Source organism: Bombina bombina, chromosome 7 (assembly GCF_027579735.1).
Source record: "Bombina bombina isolate aBomBom1 chromosome 7, aBomBom1.pri, whole genome shotgun sequence".
Classification (NCBI taxonomy): domain Eukaryota; kingdom Metazoa; phylum Chordata; class Amphibia; order Anura; family Bombinatoridae; genus Bombina; species Bombina bombina.
The window spans coordinates 213,288,492-213,310,991 of NC_069505.1; the positions used below are offsets into that span (position 1 = coordinate 213,288,492).

At 37.4% G+C, this 22,500-nt stretch overlaps 1 protein-coding gene across 1 annotated transcript in view; it reads left to right on the forward strand.

The window, feature by feature from the left end:
* Positions 1 to 22,500, forward strand: part of SCUBE2 (signal peptide, CUB domain and EGF like domain containing 2) — a 246,157-nt gene that overhangs the window by 201,003 nt on the left and 22,654 nt on the right. The window contains exons 20-21 of the mRNA XM_053720602.1: positions 14,463 to 14,660; positions 14,880 to 15,032. Coding sequence (XP_053576577.1) covers positions 14,463 to 14,660; positions 14,880 to 15,032 — 351 coding nt within the window. The remainder of the gene's footprint in view (positions 1 to 14,462; positions 14,661 to 14,879; positions 15,033 to 22,500) is intronic.

Sequence of the window (22,500 nt, forward strand, 5' to 3'; positions counted from 1 at the left end):
CAAGTATGTGATGTGTACAATCTATGATATATACAGTATGTATGATTTTTAGGGGTATTTAACAACAAATAAATAATAGCTAGAATGATGATTTATTCACAGCAAATATTAACTTGAGAATAGGATGCAAATCATGGGTGTATTACAGCCTAGGCCAGGGGTCAGCAACCTTGGCTCTCCAGATGTTTTAGAACTACATTTCCCATTATGCTTAAAGGGACAGTATACACTCATTTTCATATAACTGCATGTAATAGACACTACTATAAAGAATAAGATGCAAGATACTGATATAAAAATCCAGTATAAAACTGTTTAAAAACTTACTTAGAAGCTTTCAGTTTAGCTCTGTTGAAAAGGCAGTTGGAAAGCCCACTGCAAGTGGTAAATAAGACACTCCCCCCTCCCCCTTCTTTTGCATATGAAAAGACCCTTTACACAAACAGGAGCAAGCTGGAGAAGGTAGCTGATGGTATTCAAATAAAACTTTGGGGCTTGGTTAGGAGTCTGAAAATCAGAGCAATGTTCTTTAAAAATAAGCAAAATTATAAATTAAAAAAAAAAAAAAAAACTTTATGGGCTTTATAAATAGATCATCTACAAAACATTTATGCAAAGAAAAAATGAGTGTATAATGGCCCTTTAAGTGCCTTAAAGCTGCCTAAGTATCATGGGAAATGTAGTTCTAAAACACCTGGAGAGCCAAGGTTGCTGACCTCTGGCCTAGCCCAACAAGGTCCATGCCTAGGGCGGCAGACTTGGGGGGCAGCACTTTTTGACATCACTTACCAACACTCACCAATTTGTTGGTTGATATTGGATTCCCATCAATGTACTAAGTAACTGAGGCTGCACAACACATAAATAAATCCCAGTAACACCATGCTCTATATCTATAGCCACTCACCGGTTGACATACTCTAATTGCTAAAACAATAACTTTCACTCAATGCAACCTGTTCATGTGCAATAGCTAGTTACCTGCCTATTACCAAAGTCGCATTAGCTCTTTATGTTCAGACCCTTTGTTGTGACACAGTTTAAGACTCTATAATGTGACTCCCCTCCCAAGCTTGTGGTGCTGTAGTACTTTTGTTGTGCTTCTCACTGTCACTCTGTGCTAAATCCCACCTTGGTTTCCGCTGTAGTAAGTGCCTGACCAGTGCAGAACATTTGTTGTATGGCGGGGCTGACAGCTGTTAATGTCATATATAGACCGTGTGTTACAGCCATGCTTTGCGGGACACGGACTGTGCTGTGCTGAGACAGACAAGTACATATGCTATATATATATATATATATATATATATACTCATAGGTGCACTGGGACCTCTGCCAGAAGTATGCATCCAAACCATAATAATTTATTTTCTATCCCACTTTATTTACAGTTGTTTAAATATTGATAAAAATAAAGTTTTAATACCCATAAAGCAATGAGCGCATCCATATTGTAACCTACGTTTCATTCTCTGCTAAAGCCAAAATGGGACATCTATTACTAGGTTTCTGAGTGTACAGCCAATGACTGTGTAGAATATAGCAATGTTAAATCTGGAGTATCCACAATTTTTACAATATAATTACAGACAAAGAGGACAAAATAAATAATGTATATTGCAAAGATGTTTTTACTACATATAACGTGGGCTGGCTATGCAGACACTGCTATAGACGCATTGCTAACGAGCTGCAGGTTCTCAGGCAGCTGTGATATTTCACATGAAGTGAGACACACCAGTCTGCGTGGGCACAGCTAATGGCAGCCGCACATGTGCGCCTCTCTCTAGCTCCTGTTGTGTCACCTGGTTGTGGAAAATACTTGAAATCTTGGGCAATATCAGTTTTCGCAAATCATGAACTCTGGCTGTAACTTGCTACTGTTGAAGACTTATGAAGAGATTTTTTTCCCCTCCTAGGAAAAGTCATAAATCTTATTGACCGTTAGCTGAGCTGAGTAAATTCACCTTGAACTAAATAATTTCCATTGTAAAACTTCTAGCTTACTGCTCATACAATATTAATATTTAACCCTTTTATCTCAAATATTGAAAATGCCAACTTATTTTTGCAGCAATAAAAAGACTACAAATCTCCCTCTCCCTTTCTAAAGTCTATTAAAGGGACAGTACACTGTAAAATTATTTATTTATATATATTTATATATATCTATCTAAATATGTGTTAGTGTGTGTGTATATATATATATATATATATATTATTATTATTCCGCAGCGCTGTCCATGGGTAACAAAGATAAAAGGACAGCGCAATATGAGACACCAGACAAAATTTAACAAACAAATACAGGGGGAATTGGGAGCCCTGTTCCCGTGGGAACTTACATATAATTCTAATATTTGATATGTGTTTTAGTGTGTATTTACTGTAGATATTTCTTTCTAATCTTAATTACTGTTGGGAATATCACTCCTGACCAGCAGGAGGAGGCAAAGAGCACCACAGCAAAAGCTGTTAAATACCACTCCCCCTACCCACAATCCCCAGTCATTCTCTTTGCTTGTATCAGTTGCAAGGAGAGGTAAAGTTAGGTTCCTGATTCTTCAATCAAGAGTTTATTTTTTTAAGCAGAGCAAGTTTGCTCTGGTTTTCTTTGGGGTTTAGCCGTAGTCAGTCTCTTCAGTAGAGCAAGTGGTGGCTTTTAAGCATTTGGGAACTTGTGGGGTATAATCCCCACTGGGCCTCCCAAGTAATTTAATGCTGCCTTTGGTTGAAAGTTTGAGTAAGTTTACTCAGCCTTTTCTTTTTTCCACAGGTCCATGTGAGGTAGGAAGCCCCTCTCATACCAAGTGAGCTTTCCTGCTGCCGGAGAGATTTTTGAGGTAAGTGCCTATTTCTTTCCCTGTTTTGATAAAGGAGAATTTGGCACTTTAACAGTTAATTCTGTCTAAATATACAATCAGCCTTCTAGGTTAACAGTTTATTGTATGGCAGTTTTGCAGGCACTGGGGATGTTTGGAGGCTCAGTTTATTATGTTTTCACTTTGGTGTACATGTTTTTTGTTTGTGTATTAATGACTACCAGGAGGTTTGTTAGGCCACGCCCAAAATAGGCGGGCTTATCTGAGATAGCAAGGATGTTTTTGGCACCCTTTTAGCTGTTTCCTGTTGTTCCTGGATGTTGCAGCTCTGTTGCATAGCTCCTCAGAGGCGGTTCAGCGTTCTCTCCGGTGCGATTGTATGGGGGTCCAGATCATTTTCTGTTTTTGTTTCCGGCAGCAAGGAGGTCAGGTAGGCACCTCAGCAGAGCTTGCTGAGGTGTGGAGGTTGCCTGCTGTTGTTTTTTAGTGGGGCTGCTGCTCTGTTTATATTTAAGTTTCTGTCTGAATTTCAGGGACTATATCGTTTGTGTCTCTTTTTGCATTCATTTTGTGAGAAATTGTTGCTGCAAGATTCATTGTGCAGTTTTTTTTTTAAGGATTTTCTAGGTTTTTTTAAGTATTTTTTAGTTTCTAGTCTGTTTTAAATTTAAAGGGACAGTAACTTTTTTTTGTTTCATTAAAATTCTGATTTGAACTTAGATTTTTTTTATTGATTAAGGTTTTTTTCCTTTGGAATAAGATGGCCCAAGAGGCCCTGCAAGCTGTTGCTTGTTCTCTATGTTTAAATACTAATGTTGAGCCTCCTATCCCTTTTTGTTCCTCTTGTATTGAGAGAGCATTACATTACAAGGAAAGACTTTTTGATTCTGAGCCTTCATTGTCTAGGGCGGATGTTGTTCTGGAGTCTCCTGTTCAGGCTAATCCGCAGCTTTCTCCTCAAACGTCCCAATCTTCTGCAGTGCCCTGTGTTTCGTCTCAGGTTGTTTTTTCCTTGCAGGATATGGCTACCCATATATCCTCGGCAGTATCTGAGGCTTTGTCTGCTTTTCCTATGTTACAGGGGAAGCGCAAGAGGAAGTATAAGGTTTCTGATTCTGTTGCAATTGTGTCTAGTGTTTCTTCTCATAAGTCTGAGGAGGAAGATACTTCAGTAGCATCTGAGGGTGAGATCTCGGATTCTGATAGTGTAAATCCTTCTTCTGAACCTGAGGTTGTTTCCTTTAGGTTTAAGCTAGAGCACCTCCGTTTGTTACTCAAGGAGGTTTTGGCTACCTTGAATGACTCTGAGGCGTCAGTCATGGTTATTCCTAAGAAATCTAGTAAACTCAATACGTTTTTTGATGTCCCTTCCCCGCTGGAGGTTTTTCCTATACCAGATCGTGTTTCAGATATTATTGCACGAGAATGGGAGAAGCCTGGGATTCCTTTTTCCCCTTATCCAATTTTTAGGAAGATGTTTCCTATTGCTGATTCTAATAAGGAATCTTGGTAGATGGTTCCCAAGGTGGAGGGAGCAGTTTCCACTCTGACCAAGAGGACCACTATTCCTATTGAGGACAGCTGTTCCTTTAAAGGGACACTGAACCCAAATTTTTTTGTTCGTGATACAGATAGAGCATGCAATTTTAAGCAACTTTCTAATTTACTCCTATTATCATTTTTTCTTTGTTCTCTTGCTATCTTTATTTGAAAAATAAGTAATCTAAGGTTTTTTTGGTTCAGCACTATGGACAGCACTTTTTTTATTGGTGGATGAATTTTTCCACCAATCAGCAAGAACAACCCAAGTTGTTCACCAAAAATGGGCCGGCATCTTAACTTACGTTCTTGCATTTCAAATAAAGATACTACCGCCTAGATTTAGAGTTTTGCGGCCAAAGGGGTGCGTTAGCTACGCGTGCTTTCTTTCCCCCGCACCTTTTAAATACCGCTGGTATTTAGAGTTCACAGAATGGCTTGGTTTTCAGTGCGTTAGGCTCCAAAAAGGGAGCGTAGAGCATAATTTAACGCCACTGCAACTCTAGATACCAGCGGTGCTTACGGACGCGGCCAGCCTCAAAAACATGCTCGTGCACGATTCCCCCATAGGAAACAATGGGGCTGTTTGAGCTGAAAAAAAAACTAACACCTGCAAAAAAGCCGCGTTCAGCTCTCAACGCAGCCCCATTGTTTCCTATGGGGAAACACTTCCTACGTCTGCACCTAACACTCTAACATGCACCCCGAGTCTAAACACCCCTAACCTTACACTTATTAACCCCTAATCTGCCACCCCCGCTATCGCTGACCCCTGCATTTTATTATTAACCCCTAATCTGCCGCTCCGTACACCCCCGCCACCTACATTATCCCTATGTACCCTAATCTGCTGCCCCCAACACCGCTGACCCCTATATTATATTTATTAACCCCTAATCTGCCGCCCCCAATGTCGCCTCCACCTAACTACACTTATTAACCCCTAATCTGCCGACCGGACCTGAGCGCAACTATAATAAATGTATTAACCCCTAATCCACCTCACTCCCGCCTCAATAACCCTATAAGAAATAGTATTAACCCCTAATCTGCCCTCCCTAACATTGCCGACACCTAACTTCAAGTATTAACCCCTAATCTGCCGATCGGAGCTCACCGCTACTCTAATAAATTTTTTAACCCCTAAAGCAAATTCTAACCCTAACCCTAACACCCCCCTAAGTTAAATATAATTTTATTCTAACGAAATAAATTAACTCTTATTAAATAACTTATTCCTATTTAAAGCTAAATACTTACCTGTAAAATAAACCCTAATATAGCTACAATATAAATTATAATTACATTGTAGCTATTTTAGGATTAATATTTATTTTACAGGCAACTTTGTAATTATTTTAACCAGGTACAATAGCTATTAAATAGTTAAGAACTATTTAATAGTTACCTAGTTAAAATAATTACAAAATTACCTGTAAAATAAATCCTAACCTAAGTTACAATTAAACCTAACACTACACTATCAATAAATAAATTAAATAAAATACCTACAATTACCTACAATTAAACCTAACACTACACTATCAATACATTAATTAAATACAATACCTACAAATAAATACATTTAAATAAACTAACTAAAGTACAAAAAATAAAAAAGAACTAAGTTACAAAAAATAAATTTTTTTTTACAAACATAAGAAAAATCTTACAACAATTTTAAACTAATTACACCTACTCTAAGCCCCCTAATAAAATAACAAAGCCCCCCAAAATAAAAAAATGCCCTACCCTATTCTAAATTAAAAAAGTTCAAAGCTCTTTTACCTTACCAGCCCTGAAAAGGGCCATTTGCGGGGCATTCTCCAAAGAATTCAGCTCTTTTGCCTGTAAAAAAAACATAAAATACCCCCCCACACATTAAAACCCACCACCCACATACCCCTAATCTAACCCAAACCCCCCTTAAATAAACCTAACACTAAGCCCCTGAAGATCTTCCTACCTTATCTTCACCTCGCCGGGTATCACTGATTGGTCCTGGCTCCGAAATCTTCATCCAACCCAAGCGGGGGCTAGACATCCATCATCCGGCGGCTGAAGAGGTCCAGAAGAGGCTCCAAAGTCTTCATCCTATCTGGGAAGAAGAGGCGATCCGGACCGGCAACCATCTTGATCCAAGCGGCATCTTCTATCTTCATCCGATGACGACCGGCTCCATCTTGAAGACCTCCACCGCGGACCCATCTTCTTCCGACGACTTCCCGACGAATGACGGTTCCTTTAAGGGACATCATCCAAGATGGCGTCCCTCGAATTCCGATTGGCTGATAGGATTCTATCAGCCAATCGGAATTAAGGTAAGAAAATTCTGATTGGCTGATGGAATCAGCCAATCAGAATCAAGTTCAATCCGATTGGCTGATCCGATTTTCTATTGGCTGTTCCGATCAGCCAATAGAATGCGAGCTCAATCTGATTGGCTGATCGTATCAGCCAATCGGATTGAACTTGATTCTGATTGGCTGATTCCATCAGCCAATCAGAATTTTCCTACCTTAATTCCGATTGGCTGATAGAATCCTATCAGCCAATCGGAATTCGAGGGACGCCATCTTGGATGACGTCCCTTAAAGGAACCGTCATTCGTCGGGAAGTCGTCGGAAGAAGAAGATGGGTCCGCGGTGGAGGTCTTCAAGATGGAGCCGGTCATCATCGGATGAAGATAGAAGATGCCGCTTGGATCAAGATGGTTGCCGGTCCGGATCGCCTCTTCTTCCCTGATAGGATGAAGACTTTGGAGCCTCTTCTGGACCTCTTCAGCCGCCGGATGATGGATGTCTAGCCCCCGCTTGGGTTGGATGAAGATTTCGGAGCCAGGACCGATCGGTGATACCCGGCGAGGTCAGGATAAGGTAGGAAGATCTTCAGGGGCTTAGTGTTAGGTTTATTTAAGGGGGGTTTGGGTTAGATTAGGGGTATGTGGGTGGTGGGTTTTAATGTTGGGGGGGTATTGTATGTTTTTTTTACAGGCAAAAGAGCTGAATTCTTTGGGGCATGCCCCACAAATGGCCCTTTTCAGGGCTGGTAAGGTAAAAGAGCTTTGAACTTTTTTAATTTAGAATAGGGTAGGGCATTTTTTTTATTTTGGGGGGCTTTGTTATTTTATTAGGGGGCTTAGAGTAGGTGTAATTAGTTTAAAATTGTTGTAAGATTTTTCTTATGTTTGTAAATATTTTTTTATTTTTTGTAACTTAGTTCTTTTTTATTTTTTGTACTTTAGTTAGTTTATTTAAATGTATTTATTTGTAGGTATTGTATTTAATTAATGTATTGATAGTGTAGTGTTAGGTTTAATTGTAGGTAATTGTAGGAATTTTATTTCATTTATTTATTGATAGTGTAGTGTTAGGTTTAATTGTAACTTAGGTTAGGATTTATTTTACAGGTAATTTTGTAATTATTTTAACTAGGTAACTATTAAATAGTTCTTAACTATTTAATAGCTATTGTACCTGGTTAAAATAATTACAAAGTTGCCTGTAAAATAAATATTAATCCTAAAATAGCTACAATATAATTATAATTTATATTGTAGCTATATTAGGGTTTATTTTACAGGTAAGTATTTAGCTTTAAATAGGAATAATTTATTTAATAAGAGTTAATTTATTTAGTTAGAATAAAATTATATTTAACTTAGGGGGGTGTTAGGGTTAGGGTTAGAATTAGCTTTAGGGGTTAAAAAATTTATTAGAGTAGCGGTGAGCTCCGATCGGCAGATTAGGGGTTAATGTTTGAAGTTAGGTGTCGGCAATGTTAGGGAGGGCAGATTAGGGGTTAATACTATTTATTATAGGGTTATTGAGGCGGGAGTGAGGCGGATTAGGGGTTAATAACTTTATTATAGTAGCGGTGCGGTCCGCTCGGCAGATTAGGGGTTAATAAGTGGAGGCGACGTTGAGGGGGGCAGATTAAGGGTTAATAAATATAATATAGGGGTCGGCGGTGTTAGGGGCAGCAGATTAGGGGTACATAAGGATAACGTAGGTGACGGCGCTTTGCGGTCGGCAGATTAGGGGTTAATTATTGTAGGTAGCTGGCGGCGACGTTGTGGGGGGCAGATTAGAGGTTAATAAATATAATATAGGGGTCGGCGGTGTTAGGGGCAGCAGATTAGGGGTACATAAGTATAACATAGGTGGCGGTCGGCAGATTAGGGGTTAAAAAAATTTAATCGAGTGGTGGCGATGTGGGGGGACCTCGGTTTAGGGGTACATAGGTAGTTTATGGGTGTTAGTGTACTGTAGAGCACAGTAGTTAAGAGCTTTATGAACCGGCGTTAGCCCAAAAAGCTCTTAACTACTGACTTTTCTCTGCAGCTGGAGTTTGGTCGTTAGAGTTCTAAATCTCACTCCAGCCACGACTCTAAATACCGGCGTTAGAAAGATCCCATTGAAAAGATAGGATACGCAATTGACGTAAGGGGATCTGCGGTATGGAAAAGTCGCGGCTGGAAAGTGAGCGTTAGACCCTTTAATGACTGAGTCCAAATACCAGAGGGCGTTAAAAACCAGCGTTAGGAGCCTCTAACGCTGGTTTTCACGGCTACCGCCCAACTCTAAATCTAGGCCTACGAGAATGAAGAAAATTTGATTAAATTAGAAAGTGCCTTAAAATTTCATGCTCTATCTGAATCGGGGAATGGATCTTGTGGGGGGCAGACTCTCTTTCTTCACTCAAGCTTGGGTTCGAGATGTTCAGGATCCCTGGGTGGTAGATATCGTGTCTTGAACTAGAGTTCAAGAATTTTCCTCCCAGTGGCAGGTTTCTTCTCTCCAGGTTATCTGTGAACCAGATAAAAGGAGAGGCATTCTTACTTTGTGTTCAGAATCTTTCCGACATGGGAGTGAAAGTTCCTGTTCCGGTTCAGGAACAGGGTCTGGGTTTTTATTCCAATCTCTTTGTCGTTCCCAAAAAGGAGGGAACTTTCAGACCTATTTTAGATCTCAAGAGTGTAAACAAGTTTCTCAGGTTTCCGTCTTTCAAGATGGAAACTATTTGTTCCATTCTTCCTTTGTAATTTTTTTTCAAAGGTCCTAGGAGCATTGTTGGCGGTGCTTCGTTTGAAGGGTGTTGCAGTGGCTCCTTATCTGGACAACATTCTAGTTCAGGCTCCATCTTTTCAACTAGCAAACTCCCACACTGAGTTGTTGTTGTCTTTTCTGCGCTTCCACGGTTGGAAGGTGAATTTAAGAAAAAGATCCTTAATTCCGGCTACAAGAGTGGTATTTTTGGGGACCATTGTAGATTCTCTAGAGATGAAGATTTTTCTGACAGAAGCAAAAAAAGTCAAAGATTTTCAATATGTGTCTTGCTCTTCAGTCCCTTCCTCGGTCGTCAGTGACTCAGTGCATGGAGGTTATTGGTCTGATGGTTTCAGTTATGGACATCATTCCGTTTGCTTGGTTCTATCTCAGACCTCTGCAATTATGCTTGCTCAGGCAATGGAACGGGGATTATGCGGATCTATCTCCAAAGATTGTTCTAGATCAGATGTCCAGAGATTCTCTTCCATGGTGGTTGTCTCAGGATCTTCTCTCTCAGGGAACTTGCTTTCACAGACCTGCCTGGGTGATTGTAACCACGGATGCCAGTTTGCCTGGCTGGGGTGCTGTCTGGGGTTCATTAAAGGCTCAGGGTCTATGGACTTGGGAGGAGTCGGTTCTACCAATAAATGTTTTGGAACTGAGAGCAATTTTCAATGCTCTTCTAGCCTGGCCTCAGATAGCTTCAACCCAGTTTATCAGGTTTCAGTCGGACAACATAACGTCAGTGGCTTACATTCAGTGGGCGGAGATTCACAACTGTTGTCTGTCTGCTATCCACATTCCAGGGGTGGACAATTGGGAAGCGTATTTTCTGAGCAGACCGAATTTTCATCCGGGGGAGTGGGAACTTCATCCAGAGGTATTTTCCAGCTTGATTCTCAGTTGGGGCAGCCGGAGTTGGATCTCATGGCATATCGTCAGATTTCCAAGCTCCCGAGGTACGGGTCGAGGTCAAAGGATCCTCAGGCTGTTCTGATAGATGCTCTGGCAGTTCCTTGGACTTTCAGTCTGGCATATGTGTTTCCTCCGTTTGCTCTTCTTCCTCGAGTCATTGCTCGGGTCAAACAAGAGAGAGCATCAATGATACTCATTGCTCCGGCATGGCCTCACAGAATCTGGTTTGCAGATCTGGTGGAGATGTCTTCTCTTCCACCTTGGCATCTTCCATTAAGAAAGGACCTTCTTCTGCAGGGTCCCTTCCTTCATCCAAATCTCGTTTCTCTGAAGCTGACTGCTTGGAGATTGAACGCTTGATTCTTTCTAAGCATGGTTTTTCTGAGTCAGTAATTGAGACTATGATTCAGGCTCGTAAGCCTGTGACTAGGAAGATTTATTATAATATTTGTCGTAAATATTTGTATTGGTGTGAATCCAAAGTCTACTCGTGTAGTAGAGTTAGGATTCCTAGGATTTTGTCTTTTCTCCAGGAGGGTTTGGAGAAAGGTTCATCTGCTAGTACCCTGAAGGGTCAAATTTCTGCTTTATCTATTTTATTGCACAAGCACCTGGCAGATGTGCCAGATGTTCATTCTTTTTGTCATGCCTTGGTTAGAATTCGGCCTGTGTTTAAGTCTACTACTCCACCTTGGAGTCTTAATTTGGTTCTTAGAGTCCTTCAACAGGCTCCGTTTGAACCTATGCATTCTTTGGATATTAAGATGTTATCTTGTAAGGTTTTGTTTCTGTTGGCTATTTCTTTGGCTCGAAGAGTTTCAGAGCGTTTAGCCTTACAGTATGAATCGCATTTTCTTATTTTTCACTCTGATAAAGTAGTACTGCCTTGGGTTTTCTTGCCAAGGTTGTTTCTGATAAGAATATTAATCAAGAGATTGTTGTTCCTTCTTTGTGTCCTAATCCTTCTTCTCATATTTTCGCCAGTCTTCTTCTTTATTTGTTGTCTTTTCTGGGAAGCGTAAGGGTAAGAAAGCTACTGCGACTTCTCTTTCTTGTTGGTTGAGGAGTGTTATTCGCTTGGCATATGAGACTGCTGGTCAGCAGCCTCCTGAGAGAATCACAGCTCATTCCACAAGGGCTGTTTGATCTTCTTGGGCTTTCAAAAATGGAGCTTTTGTAGATCAGCTTTGCAAGGCTGCAACTTAGTCATCTTTGCATATTTTTTCTAAATTTTACAAACTTGATACATTTGCTTCAGTAGAGGCTTCTTTTGGGAGAAAGGTTCTTCAAGCAGTGGTGCCTTCTGTTTAGGTTAACTGTCTTGTCCCTCCCTTATCATCCATGTCCTCTAGCTTGGGTATTGGTTCCCAACAGTAATTAAGATGATCCGTGGACTCACCGTGTCATTAGAAAGAAAACATAATTTATTCTTACCTGATAAATTTATTTATTTCTTGGCACGGTGAGTCCATGGCCTGCCCTGTTTTTCAGACAGTTTCTTTTCTATAAACTTCAGGCACCTCTGCACCTTAGATTACTTCATTTCCCCTTTCCCTTTGGTGGAATGCATGGGGATTGTGGGTAGGGGGAGTGGTATTTAACAGCTTTTGCTGTGGTGCTCTTTGCCTCCTCCTGCTTGTCAGGAGTGATATTCCCAACAGTAATTAAGATGATCTGTGGACTCACCGTGTCAAGAAAGAAAGAAATTTATCAGGTAAGAATAAATTATGTTTTTACATTCCAATGTTCTCACATAGGAGAAAATGTTATTTGTATTGTTAAATATATATTCCTTTATTTATCTATAGATACCTATCTATATCTGCATATATTCATAAAGATATATTTTTTCAGCAGTACTCTCCATTAAAGTCTATAGGGAGAAGAAGTTAGCACGGTCGCGATATCTGAAGTCATTGTGCGTTGGCTTTCATTTGTGCGCAAACGATTTACTTTGAACTTGTAAAATGTGTGCTAACCCGTGCACATTAAGGGATGGATTACAAGTTGAGTGCAATTTATCACTTCTGCAAAAGCGATATTTGCGCTCAACTTAGTAATATCTGCTCACTCAAATTGGCTCTGGTTTTACAAGTGAGGTGCATGAAGCTTTGCAATAGGAGCTTCGTTCTCATGCCATGAGACACAGCATGAGAACTAGCGCAGCGAAGGGGGTAAGCCCTGCAGCGATGGCCAGCAAATATAAATATATATGAATATATACATATATATTTATGTGTTTATATGTGTATAAGTATATACATATACATTTATGTGTTTATATGTGTATAAGTATATACATATACATTTATGTGTTTATATGTGTATAAGTATATACATATACATTTATGTGTTTATATGTGTATAAGTATATACATATACATTTATGTGTTTATATGTGTATAAGTATATACATATACATTTATGTGTTTATATGTGTATAAGTATATACATATACATTTATGTGTTTATATGTGTATAAGTATATACATATACATTTATGTGTTTATATGTGTATAAGTATATACATATACATTTATGTGTTTATATGTGTATAAGTATATACATATATATTTATGTGTTTATATGTGTATAAGTATATACATATACATTTATGTGTTTATATGTGTATAAGTATATACATATACATTTATGTGTTTATATGTGTATAAGTATATACATATACATTTATGTGTTTATATGTGTATAAGTATATACATATACATTTATGTGTTTATATGTGTATAAGTATATACATATACATTTATGTGTTTATATGTGTATAAGTATATACATATACATTTATGTGTTTATATGTGTATAAGTATATACATATACATTTATGTGTTTATATGTGTATAAGTATATACATATACATTTATGTGTTTATATGTGTATAAGTATATACATATACATTTATGTGTTTATATGTGTATAAGTATATACATATATATTTATGTGTTTATATGTGTATAAGTATATACATATATATTTATGTGTTTATATGTGTATAAGTATATACATATATATTTATGTGTTTATATGTGTATAAGTATATACATATATATTTATGTGTTTATATGTGTATAAGTATATACATATACATTTATGTGTTTATATGTGTATAAGTATATACATATACATTTATGTGTTTATATGTGTATAAGTATATACATATATATTTATGTGTTTATATGTGTATAAGTATATACATTTACAGAAAACGCAAAGCCCCATAGACCGCAATGTAAAGGCACTTTTAAGTGCCATTTATTTCTTCTAACATCCCACACCCGCCAACTTTAGTCCCCAAAAACTGCTAGTTATTTTTTATTTATTATTAACTACACTACACTTAAATATGGAACAATTAAGGCACATTTTGAAAATTAACCAGAGATCTGATCCCTGTGTAATTTTCTGAGCGCTAATGGCTTGTATTTTATCGCACTCCCGTAAACAAATTTGCCCGTTTATGGGTGCACGATAAATTAGCACTCAACTTGTAATCTAGTCCTAAATGTTTTCTTTCTGTGGTGTTTGCACTCAAGCGAAAGTGCTAAACTGTGCACCACTTGTAATCTGGCCCATTGTGTGAGCAAATGACAAGAGGCAACCAATTACCAGCTAGCTCCCAGTAGTGCATTGCTGCTCCTGAGCCTAAATAGGAATGCTTTTCATCAAAGGATACCAAGAGAAAAAATATATAGAAGTAAATTGGAAAGTTGTTTTAAAATGTCATGTTCTGTCTGAGTAATGAAAGCTTTATTTTAACGTTACTGCTCCTTTTACTTCCAAGTTGTTATTTTTATGTATATATTTTTTTTTAAACTACAAGGGTTAAAACAAAATATCCCCTGTACCATGTTTAGAGTAATCCGCAGTGAAATTAAGATGAATATTTAGTATCCCTTTAAATGTTTTTTTGTGCACGGAAGATGAATATTTAGTATCCCTTTAAATGTTTTTTGTGCAATGAAGATGAATATTTAGTATCCCTTTAAATGTTTTTTGTGCAATGAAGATGAATATTTAGTATCCCTTTAAATGTTTTTTTGTGCAATGAAGATGAATATTTAGTATCCTTTTAAATGTTTTTTGTTTTTTCCCCATAATTTTCCTCCTCTTGATTCAGACAGGCATTGTGGAGGGGAGTTAGGAGATTATACTGGGTACATCGAGTCCCCAAACTACCCTGGAAACTACCCTGCAAATACAGAATGCACTTGGAACATAAATCCACCTCCCAAAAGGCGTATTTTAATTGTGGTGCCAGAAATATTTTTACCTATAGAAGACGAATGTGGAGATTACCTTGTGATGAGAAAAAGCTGTGAGTTTATTTATTCTTTACATCCATTAAACTTAAATAATCTAGTGAAAAACTTGCAACACATGTCTGGTATTTTGTTACATAGTTATTACATGTTCTGAGACATTTAATAGTGTTGATGTTTAACTTAATCTTAAATCGTGATATGTGTACTTGATGGAGCATTTACAGCTGACAATGCCAGTAACATTAAAATACTCTCCCTTTGTTTCATCAAAGCCTCGGCCAATTCTGTGACAACGTATGAGACCTGCCAGACGTACGAACGCCCAATAGCTTTCACATCCAGATCTAAAAAGCTGTGGATACAATTTAGATCAAACGAAGGAAACAGCGCCAAAGGATTTCAAGTGCCGTATGTCACATATGATGGTAAGACAGTTGTTTAAGCTGGGGAGCAGTAGAAAATGTCCAAGAATTTGTTACTTACCAAATGTTAAAGAAACTGCAAACATTTTGTAATTACAAGACATTTCTGTTGTGTTGCTATAGAATAACATATCAGTCAAGTCTTAAAACTAATTAACATCCTTTTTATCGCAATTATTTTTAAAATAGCCAAAATTCCACCACTATTTGCCATATTTGGAGGAGCCAATCCGGTCTTTAGCGTACAGACAACAAGTCATGGTCATAAACTTAGCATAAAGTGGATTGTCTTGCAGTTATTATCTGATAAATCCTTGAGAAGTCAGCAGGCTACATTTCAAGTTCTGAGAATTAAACATTGCTCAATTTTAAGAGTTAAATTGCATGAAAAGGGGGCAAAATAAATAAGGTGAGTGTATTACAAAGTTGCTTCATTAGGCATATCTAAACATTCTATATAAAAATACAAAACAGAAGTCCAGTAAACTCACATTTTATGCATCTTCCTTCGGTGACAAGTCCAAGTTTGAGTAAATATGCTGCAATAAATAATATGTTTTATAGGATATGTAAACATTATCAAAGTGGAAGTATATTGTTTTATTTTACTTAGTAACATAGTTACATAGTAACATAGTAGATAAGGTTGAAAAAAGACTGAAGTCCATCGAGTTCAACCTATACAAATCTAAAATACTTACAAAAAGCTCCAGTTAAGCTTAAATAACCCCATTAAAATGTGACCCATTTAATACTAGCAATCATATCCATGAATTTTGTTTATATACAGAAATTTATCCAGACTATTTTTAAATGTATCTATGGTATTGGCATTCACTACCTCCTTTGGTAATGAGTTCCACAATTTTATTGCTCTTACAGTGAAAAAAACGTTTCCGTTGCAGGAGATTAAATCTCCTTTTCTCCAACCTTAAATTATGACCTCTTGTCAGAACCAATTTTCTTGGAATAAAAAGAGCTTCTGCCATCTCTGTATATGGGCCTTGAATATATTTATATAAAGTAATCATGTCACCTCTCAAGCGCCTTTTTTCTAAAGAGAACAGACCCAGTTTGGCTAGCCTCTCCTCATAGGTTAATTTCTCCAATCCCCTTATTAGCTTTGTGGCCCTTCTCTGAACTTTTTCTAGTTCTGCAATATCTTTTTTAGCAATCGGTCCCCAGAACTGCACTCCAAACTCAAGGTGAGGTCTTACCAGGGCTTTATATAATGACAGAATTATGCTTTCCTCCCTTGAATCAATGCCTCTTTTAATACATGCTAGTATCTTATTAGCCTTTGAAGCTGCTGCTCTGCATTGTGCACTCATCTTTAGCTTGTTATCTATTACTACTCCCAAATCCCTTTCCTCCTGTGTTTGGCTAAGTCTTGTCCCATTTAAAAAATACATAGCCTTCTTATTTTTACTTCCAAAATGTAGAACCTTACATTTTTCCGTATTAAATCTCATTTTCCATTCACTTGCCCATAGTTCTAATTTTAGCAAATCCCTTTGCAAAGAGAGTTCATCCTGCTCTGACCTAATGACCTTACTTAACTTAGTATCATCTGCAAAAATAGAGATGTCGCTATTTAATCCTTGCTCCAAGTCATTTATAAAAATATTAAAAAGAACAGGGCCCAGTACTGATCCCTGGGGGACGCCACTGATTACCTTTGTCCAATCTGAGTATGATCCATTTACTGCTACTCGTTGCTCCCTATCTTTTATCCAGTTATTTATCCATGAGCTAACATTTTCAGCTATTCCCAGTCCCTTAATTTTGTGCATTAATCTCTCATGTGGCACTGTATCAAATGCCTTTGCAAAATCTAAGTATATCACATCAACTGATTCCCCTTTATCTATATTTTTACTTACTTCCTCGTAGAATCTAATTAGATTAGTTTGACATGATCTATTTCTCCTAAAGCCATGCTGATTAGAACTCATAATCTTGTTTACACGAATATGCTCATCAATATAATCCCTTATAATCCCTTCAAATATCTTCCCCACTATTGATGTCAGACTAACTGGTCTATAGCTTCCTGGATCATCCCTGCTTCCCTTTTTGAAGAGTGGCACCACATCAGCTTTACGCCAATCCTGGGGTACCATGCCTGAGGATAATGAGTCTTGAAAAATTAAGAGTAAAGGTTTGTCTATAACAGTGCTAAGTTCACTTAACACCCTTGGGTGTATTCCATCTGGGCCTGGAGTTTTATTTACCTTAATATTTTTTAGTTTTTTCCTGATATCCTCTAAACAAAACCCAGTTAGTGGTATGGACTGGCATGTTCTATTCTGTTCCAAAGTATCATTCAATGGTTCCTCTCTTGTGTATACTGAAGAAAAAAACTGGTTTAGTACCTCAGCCTTTTCCCTGTCATTATTTATCATGCTACCCTCCACACATTTTAATGTACCTATATTATCCTTCTTAGATTTTTTGCTATTTATGTACTTAAAGAACCTTTTAGGGTTAGACTTAGAATCCTTGGCAATTAATTTTTCATTTTCAATTTTGGCTAATTTGATTGCTTTTTTGCATGCTTTGTTACATTCCTTATAAATATTGTATGCTGAGTCTGTACTATTTTCTTTTAATAATTTAAATGCCCTACGTTTTTTCCTAATTTCTTTTAACACATTTTTATTTAGCCATAACGGCTTATTTTTTTTATTTTTATTTTTATAACCATATGGTATGTATTGATATGTATATTTATTTAACAAATTTTTAAATATTATCCATTTATCCTCTGTATTTTTATTAGAAAATACATTGTCCCAATTTATATTATTTAATGATTTCCTTAAATTGTTGAATTTTGCTTTCTTGAAATTAAAAGTCTTAGTTAAGCCTTTAAAACACTGCATATGAAAAGAGATTTCAAATGTGACCATGTTATGATCACTGTTACCCAAATGTTCTTTAACTTCTATGTTTGATATTATATCTGTATTGTTTGATAGCACTAAATCCAATATAGCTTTACTCCTAGTTGGCTCCTCTATTAATTGTGACAAGAAGTTATCCCTGAGAACATTTAAAAATCTATCCCCCTTAGCTGAATTACTAGTTTCATTGGCCCAGTTTATATCAGGGTAGTTAAAATCTCCCATAATTACAGCAATGTTATTAGCAGCCTTACCTATTTGGATAAGTAGTTGAGTTTCCTCCGGGTCACTGATGTTGGGAGGCTTGTAGCATGTTCCTAGTAATATTTTTTTAGGATTTTTCCCCCCACTCTTTATTTCAACCCACAGGGTCTCTACATTGTCACTTGTATCATAAATATCTTCCCTTATTGTAGGTTTAAGGTCAGGTTTAATATACATGCAGATTCCTCCACCCCTTTTATTATTCCTGTCCCTCCTAAATAATGTATACCCCTCTAAGTTAACTGCCCAGTCATGTGAATCATCCCACCAAGTTTCAGTTATACTGATAACATCATAGTCCTCTTCTGCAACTAAGAGCGTCAGCTCCCCCATTTTACCTGTCATGCTTCTTGCATTTGTTGTCATACATTTAATTTTCATGTGCTTTCTGCTGCTACTTGGTGTACTTTCCTCTATACTTTCTAATGTGACATTTCTTAAGTCATCCCTTCCTTGAGATATTAATGGAGTGACATATTCAGACACTGATCTCTCTGTTCTATTTTGTTCAAATTGACCCTCCCCCCCTTTGCCTAGTTTAAAAGGTTCTCTAAACGTGCTACCATCCTTTCCCCCAACACACCTGCACCCATGTCATTCAGGTGCAATCCATCCTTACTGTACAATTTGTACCCTAGTGAAAAATCAGCCCAGTGTTCTAAAAAGTCAAACCCCTCATTTTTACACCATGTTTTTAGCCATGAATTAACAGACCTTAGCTCCTTCTGCCTTACTGAGTTAACACACGGCACTGGTAGTAACCTATTTTTATTTAGTTTCCAAGATATCAACGGTAGCATTAGACATCACAATACATTATACATCAAAGAATGCACCCAGTTGGTTCATGACATGTACGGTCATCCAGTAGCAAGTAGTAGTCACCAACAGTCTGTGCTATGTAAAGCAGAAAAGCCCAAGTACTCAAATTCTAAAAAATAATCCTTCAAAACTAACAGAATTTAGAAATTAAGAACAATCAGATTATGTAGGATCTAAAAATACATATACCATACATTAAACCAACTAAAGCTATTGCAAATGAGAGGAAAGAAGTCAGGAAGGGTAAGTGGGGTGGGGGGGGGGGCTAAACTCTGGGAAGTATATCTGCCTGTAGAATATTAGTATACCTGTATACCTTGGTCTCATTCGCCAAATCCTCTTCAGTGTCTTCTTGCAACCACATACCCCACATCTGGCAATAAGCTTTGCCTCTATTCTGTGCTTCCTAAACACCCATTTCCATTTAGACCATATAGTCCACTGTAGCAATGACTTGATGGACAGATGGGTGACCCAGCTTTGGCCATTCCCTTGCTTTGCACAACTTATTTCAGGAGACATTATAGGCAGTTATTACTTTCTGAGGTCTAGTTAGTCTAACTCACCCAATATGATATATATATAGGGCAGGTCTACTGCACATGTAGTTTAAATCCCACTTCCCTGAGTTGCCTTCAGCAATGGGCACAGTGCTTGCCAGATATTTGAGACAGCCTAAGTGGGTTAAGATGCCACCTAACATTTTAAAAGGACCCCTAAATGCAGTAGAATTACATAATTAACAAGTGCATAATAAAAAGACAATGATTTAACACCTACTTTGAATTTCAAATAAGGAATAGTTTTTTTTTCTCTGGCAATTTTTTTTCACTCCAATCTTCATCCGCCCTGTATCATGTGACAGACATCAACCAATCACAGACTAGTATACATATACCCTGTGAGCTTGTGCACATGCTCAGTAGGATCTTGTTCCTCAGAAAGTGTGAATATAAAAAGACTGTGCAAAATGATAATGGATGTAAATTGAAAAGTGTCTTAAAACTGCTGCTCTATCTGAATCATAAACGTTTATTTTGACTTGAGTGTCCCTTTAAAGTAAAACTCTAACGTATTAGTGCAATGGAACAATCTTTTATTTTTCCAGAGAAATAGCTGCTTCTTCATACATCTGAAAATAAATAAGTGACCTATTAAAGGATGTGAAACCTCTAAACTACTAAAGTGAGAAGTCTGTTAAATGTGAGATATGACTTACCATCTCTTCACTATTGAAGACCCATTGCTATGCTAGAAAAGTGTAGTAACACAGGCTGAGTTCAGTGACTAGCAAACAGGACAGCTGGAATAAGAGATGCTGCAAGGCTGGAGTAAACTGTTGCTGATTGCTAACAGCACAGTCCAGGAAGCCACTCCATATAATATAAAGGTATTTAAGCAGGAGCTGATTACACTGTAGCAGTTAACAAGAGAATCCACAAGAACAGACGTAAACTGCAGCACTTAGCAACAATGAAGCTGAAACACTCAGTCATTTAAGTATTTTTTTGACATAAGTAGTGTTGTGATCCAATGGTAAGTCAGGAGGCAGCAGAATGTCAGACACAGAAGTCATCTGAAATGATAACTACACACAAAGCACAGATAAACTGATGTAATACATGGACCCAGGAAAGTGTCAAGAAAAACCTTTGGTCAGTGTTGAAATCACTGCACAAGGCTGACATGAATTGCAGATTTGCCTGTCCACAAAAAATAGTGATATTTAGTGGTGGTGCTATTTCAGAGCCTCTATCTCCTGTTTAATTAGAGTGGTATGAGATCCCTTATGTCAAAGAGGGAATTCCCCTTTTTTAAATGAGGGGTCATACCCCCTCTAGTTTTCAGGTGATAACATGGCATATTTAGGGTCCCCATCCCCCCCTAAAAAAGGGGTATGAGACCCCCAATTTAAAAGAGGGAACGCCCTTTTCCAGTTTGTTGTCTAATCCCCCTGTTATTAGTATGTGGTTGCCATTTTTATGCCAATCACCTACTAATGTATTTACTAAATTGAGGGCAACAGCCCCAAAGATGCCCCAATCCCCTAAAAGCAGCATACAACACATACACACAATACCCCTCATATGAAAGAGAATACTGCCCATAATGAAATAAGTTGACTCATGCCCCTTTAAATAGTAGGTGGTTGCCATAGAAATGAATCACCTGTATACGTGGTCCCTTTTAAAGTTCTCTAGGTTATGAAAGGGACCTTGCACCCCAAAATATGCTCTACAATGGGGCACGTAACCCTTTTTTTTTTTTTATAAATAGGCAAGGCCACTCTTTCAATGGAAGTCTCACATGCCCAGCTGGTTATCCGCTGACTGCTGTGTTAATATTAATCACTTGTCAGAACAAAAAACATATGAAAAACAACAGGGGGTTGGGTTTCCTCTATGTTGTCCCCCACAATACATGCATAAACTTAAGACAATTTATTTGAAAGCAACTATCCTCCTCTTTCAAATGAGTGGTCCTGTGTCTGCCCGATCCAGATGATTGTCATATCAGTGACAAATATGTCTCAACTTTTGGTTCTATTTTTGGGGCTCTGATGCATTTTAAGAGGCTTTTATTACCCACTCCCCATAATAATATATCATAATACCATGAATTTGAAAGAGTGAGGTTTTACAACTCAAATAAGAGATTTCATGTCCTTCTAGCTATAAAGTTATTGCCATAGTAAGACTGGTAACCTGGCAGTAACCACAAGCCGTATTGTTTTGTACTATTGATGTTAGAGAGCTATGAAATTATCGCCATAGTAAGACTGGTAACCTGGCAGTAACCACAAGCCGTATTGTTTGTGTACTATTAATGTTAGGGCACTATGAAGTTACCGCCATAATAAGTCGGGTAAGTTTGGTCACTAGTACTAAACACACTAAATATATACGTGACCAGACTGATTATGATTCTAATTCTATTAAATATGGTTTATCTTACAGCGCTTAACCAAAACAAATGTCTCATGGCTCCTTGAAATAAGGGTCCCTAGCAGCCCCTGAGAGTTAAAGCGGATTTATCTTAGGTACAAGGAGCGCCTATACTAGAAGGCAAAGACAAATAATAATATCAAATAAATGTTTTAATAAAATATATATATATAAAATATGTTAATATCATGGATCCAAATTGAATAATTACACCTGTTAGTTATAAAACGTTGTTTAGCCTACTGCAGCTTTATGTGCAGAGGCAATAACCTACTTAAAACAATGAGTTACAGTTAAAAGTCTATAAATAGTCCATTCCTGATAAGTAATCCTAGTCCAATAATGGGTAATCCTAGTCCAATGATGGAAACCAAAAGAACTTGTCTAAAAAATATAAATTGATTGCCTCAAAAATTTATAGTGATGTGTGAAAAATAAAAAATATGCAAAAATCAAAAAGTGTTAAAAAAATGTGTGTGTGTGTATATATATATATATATATATATATATATATATATATACATATATATATAT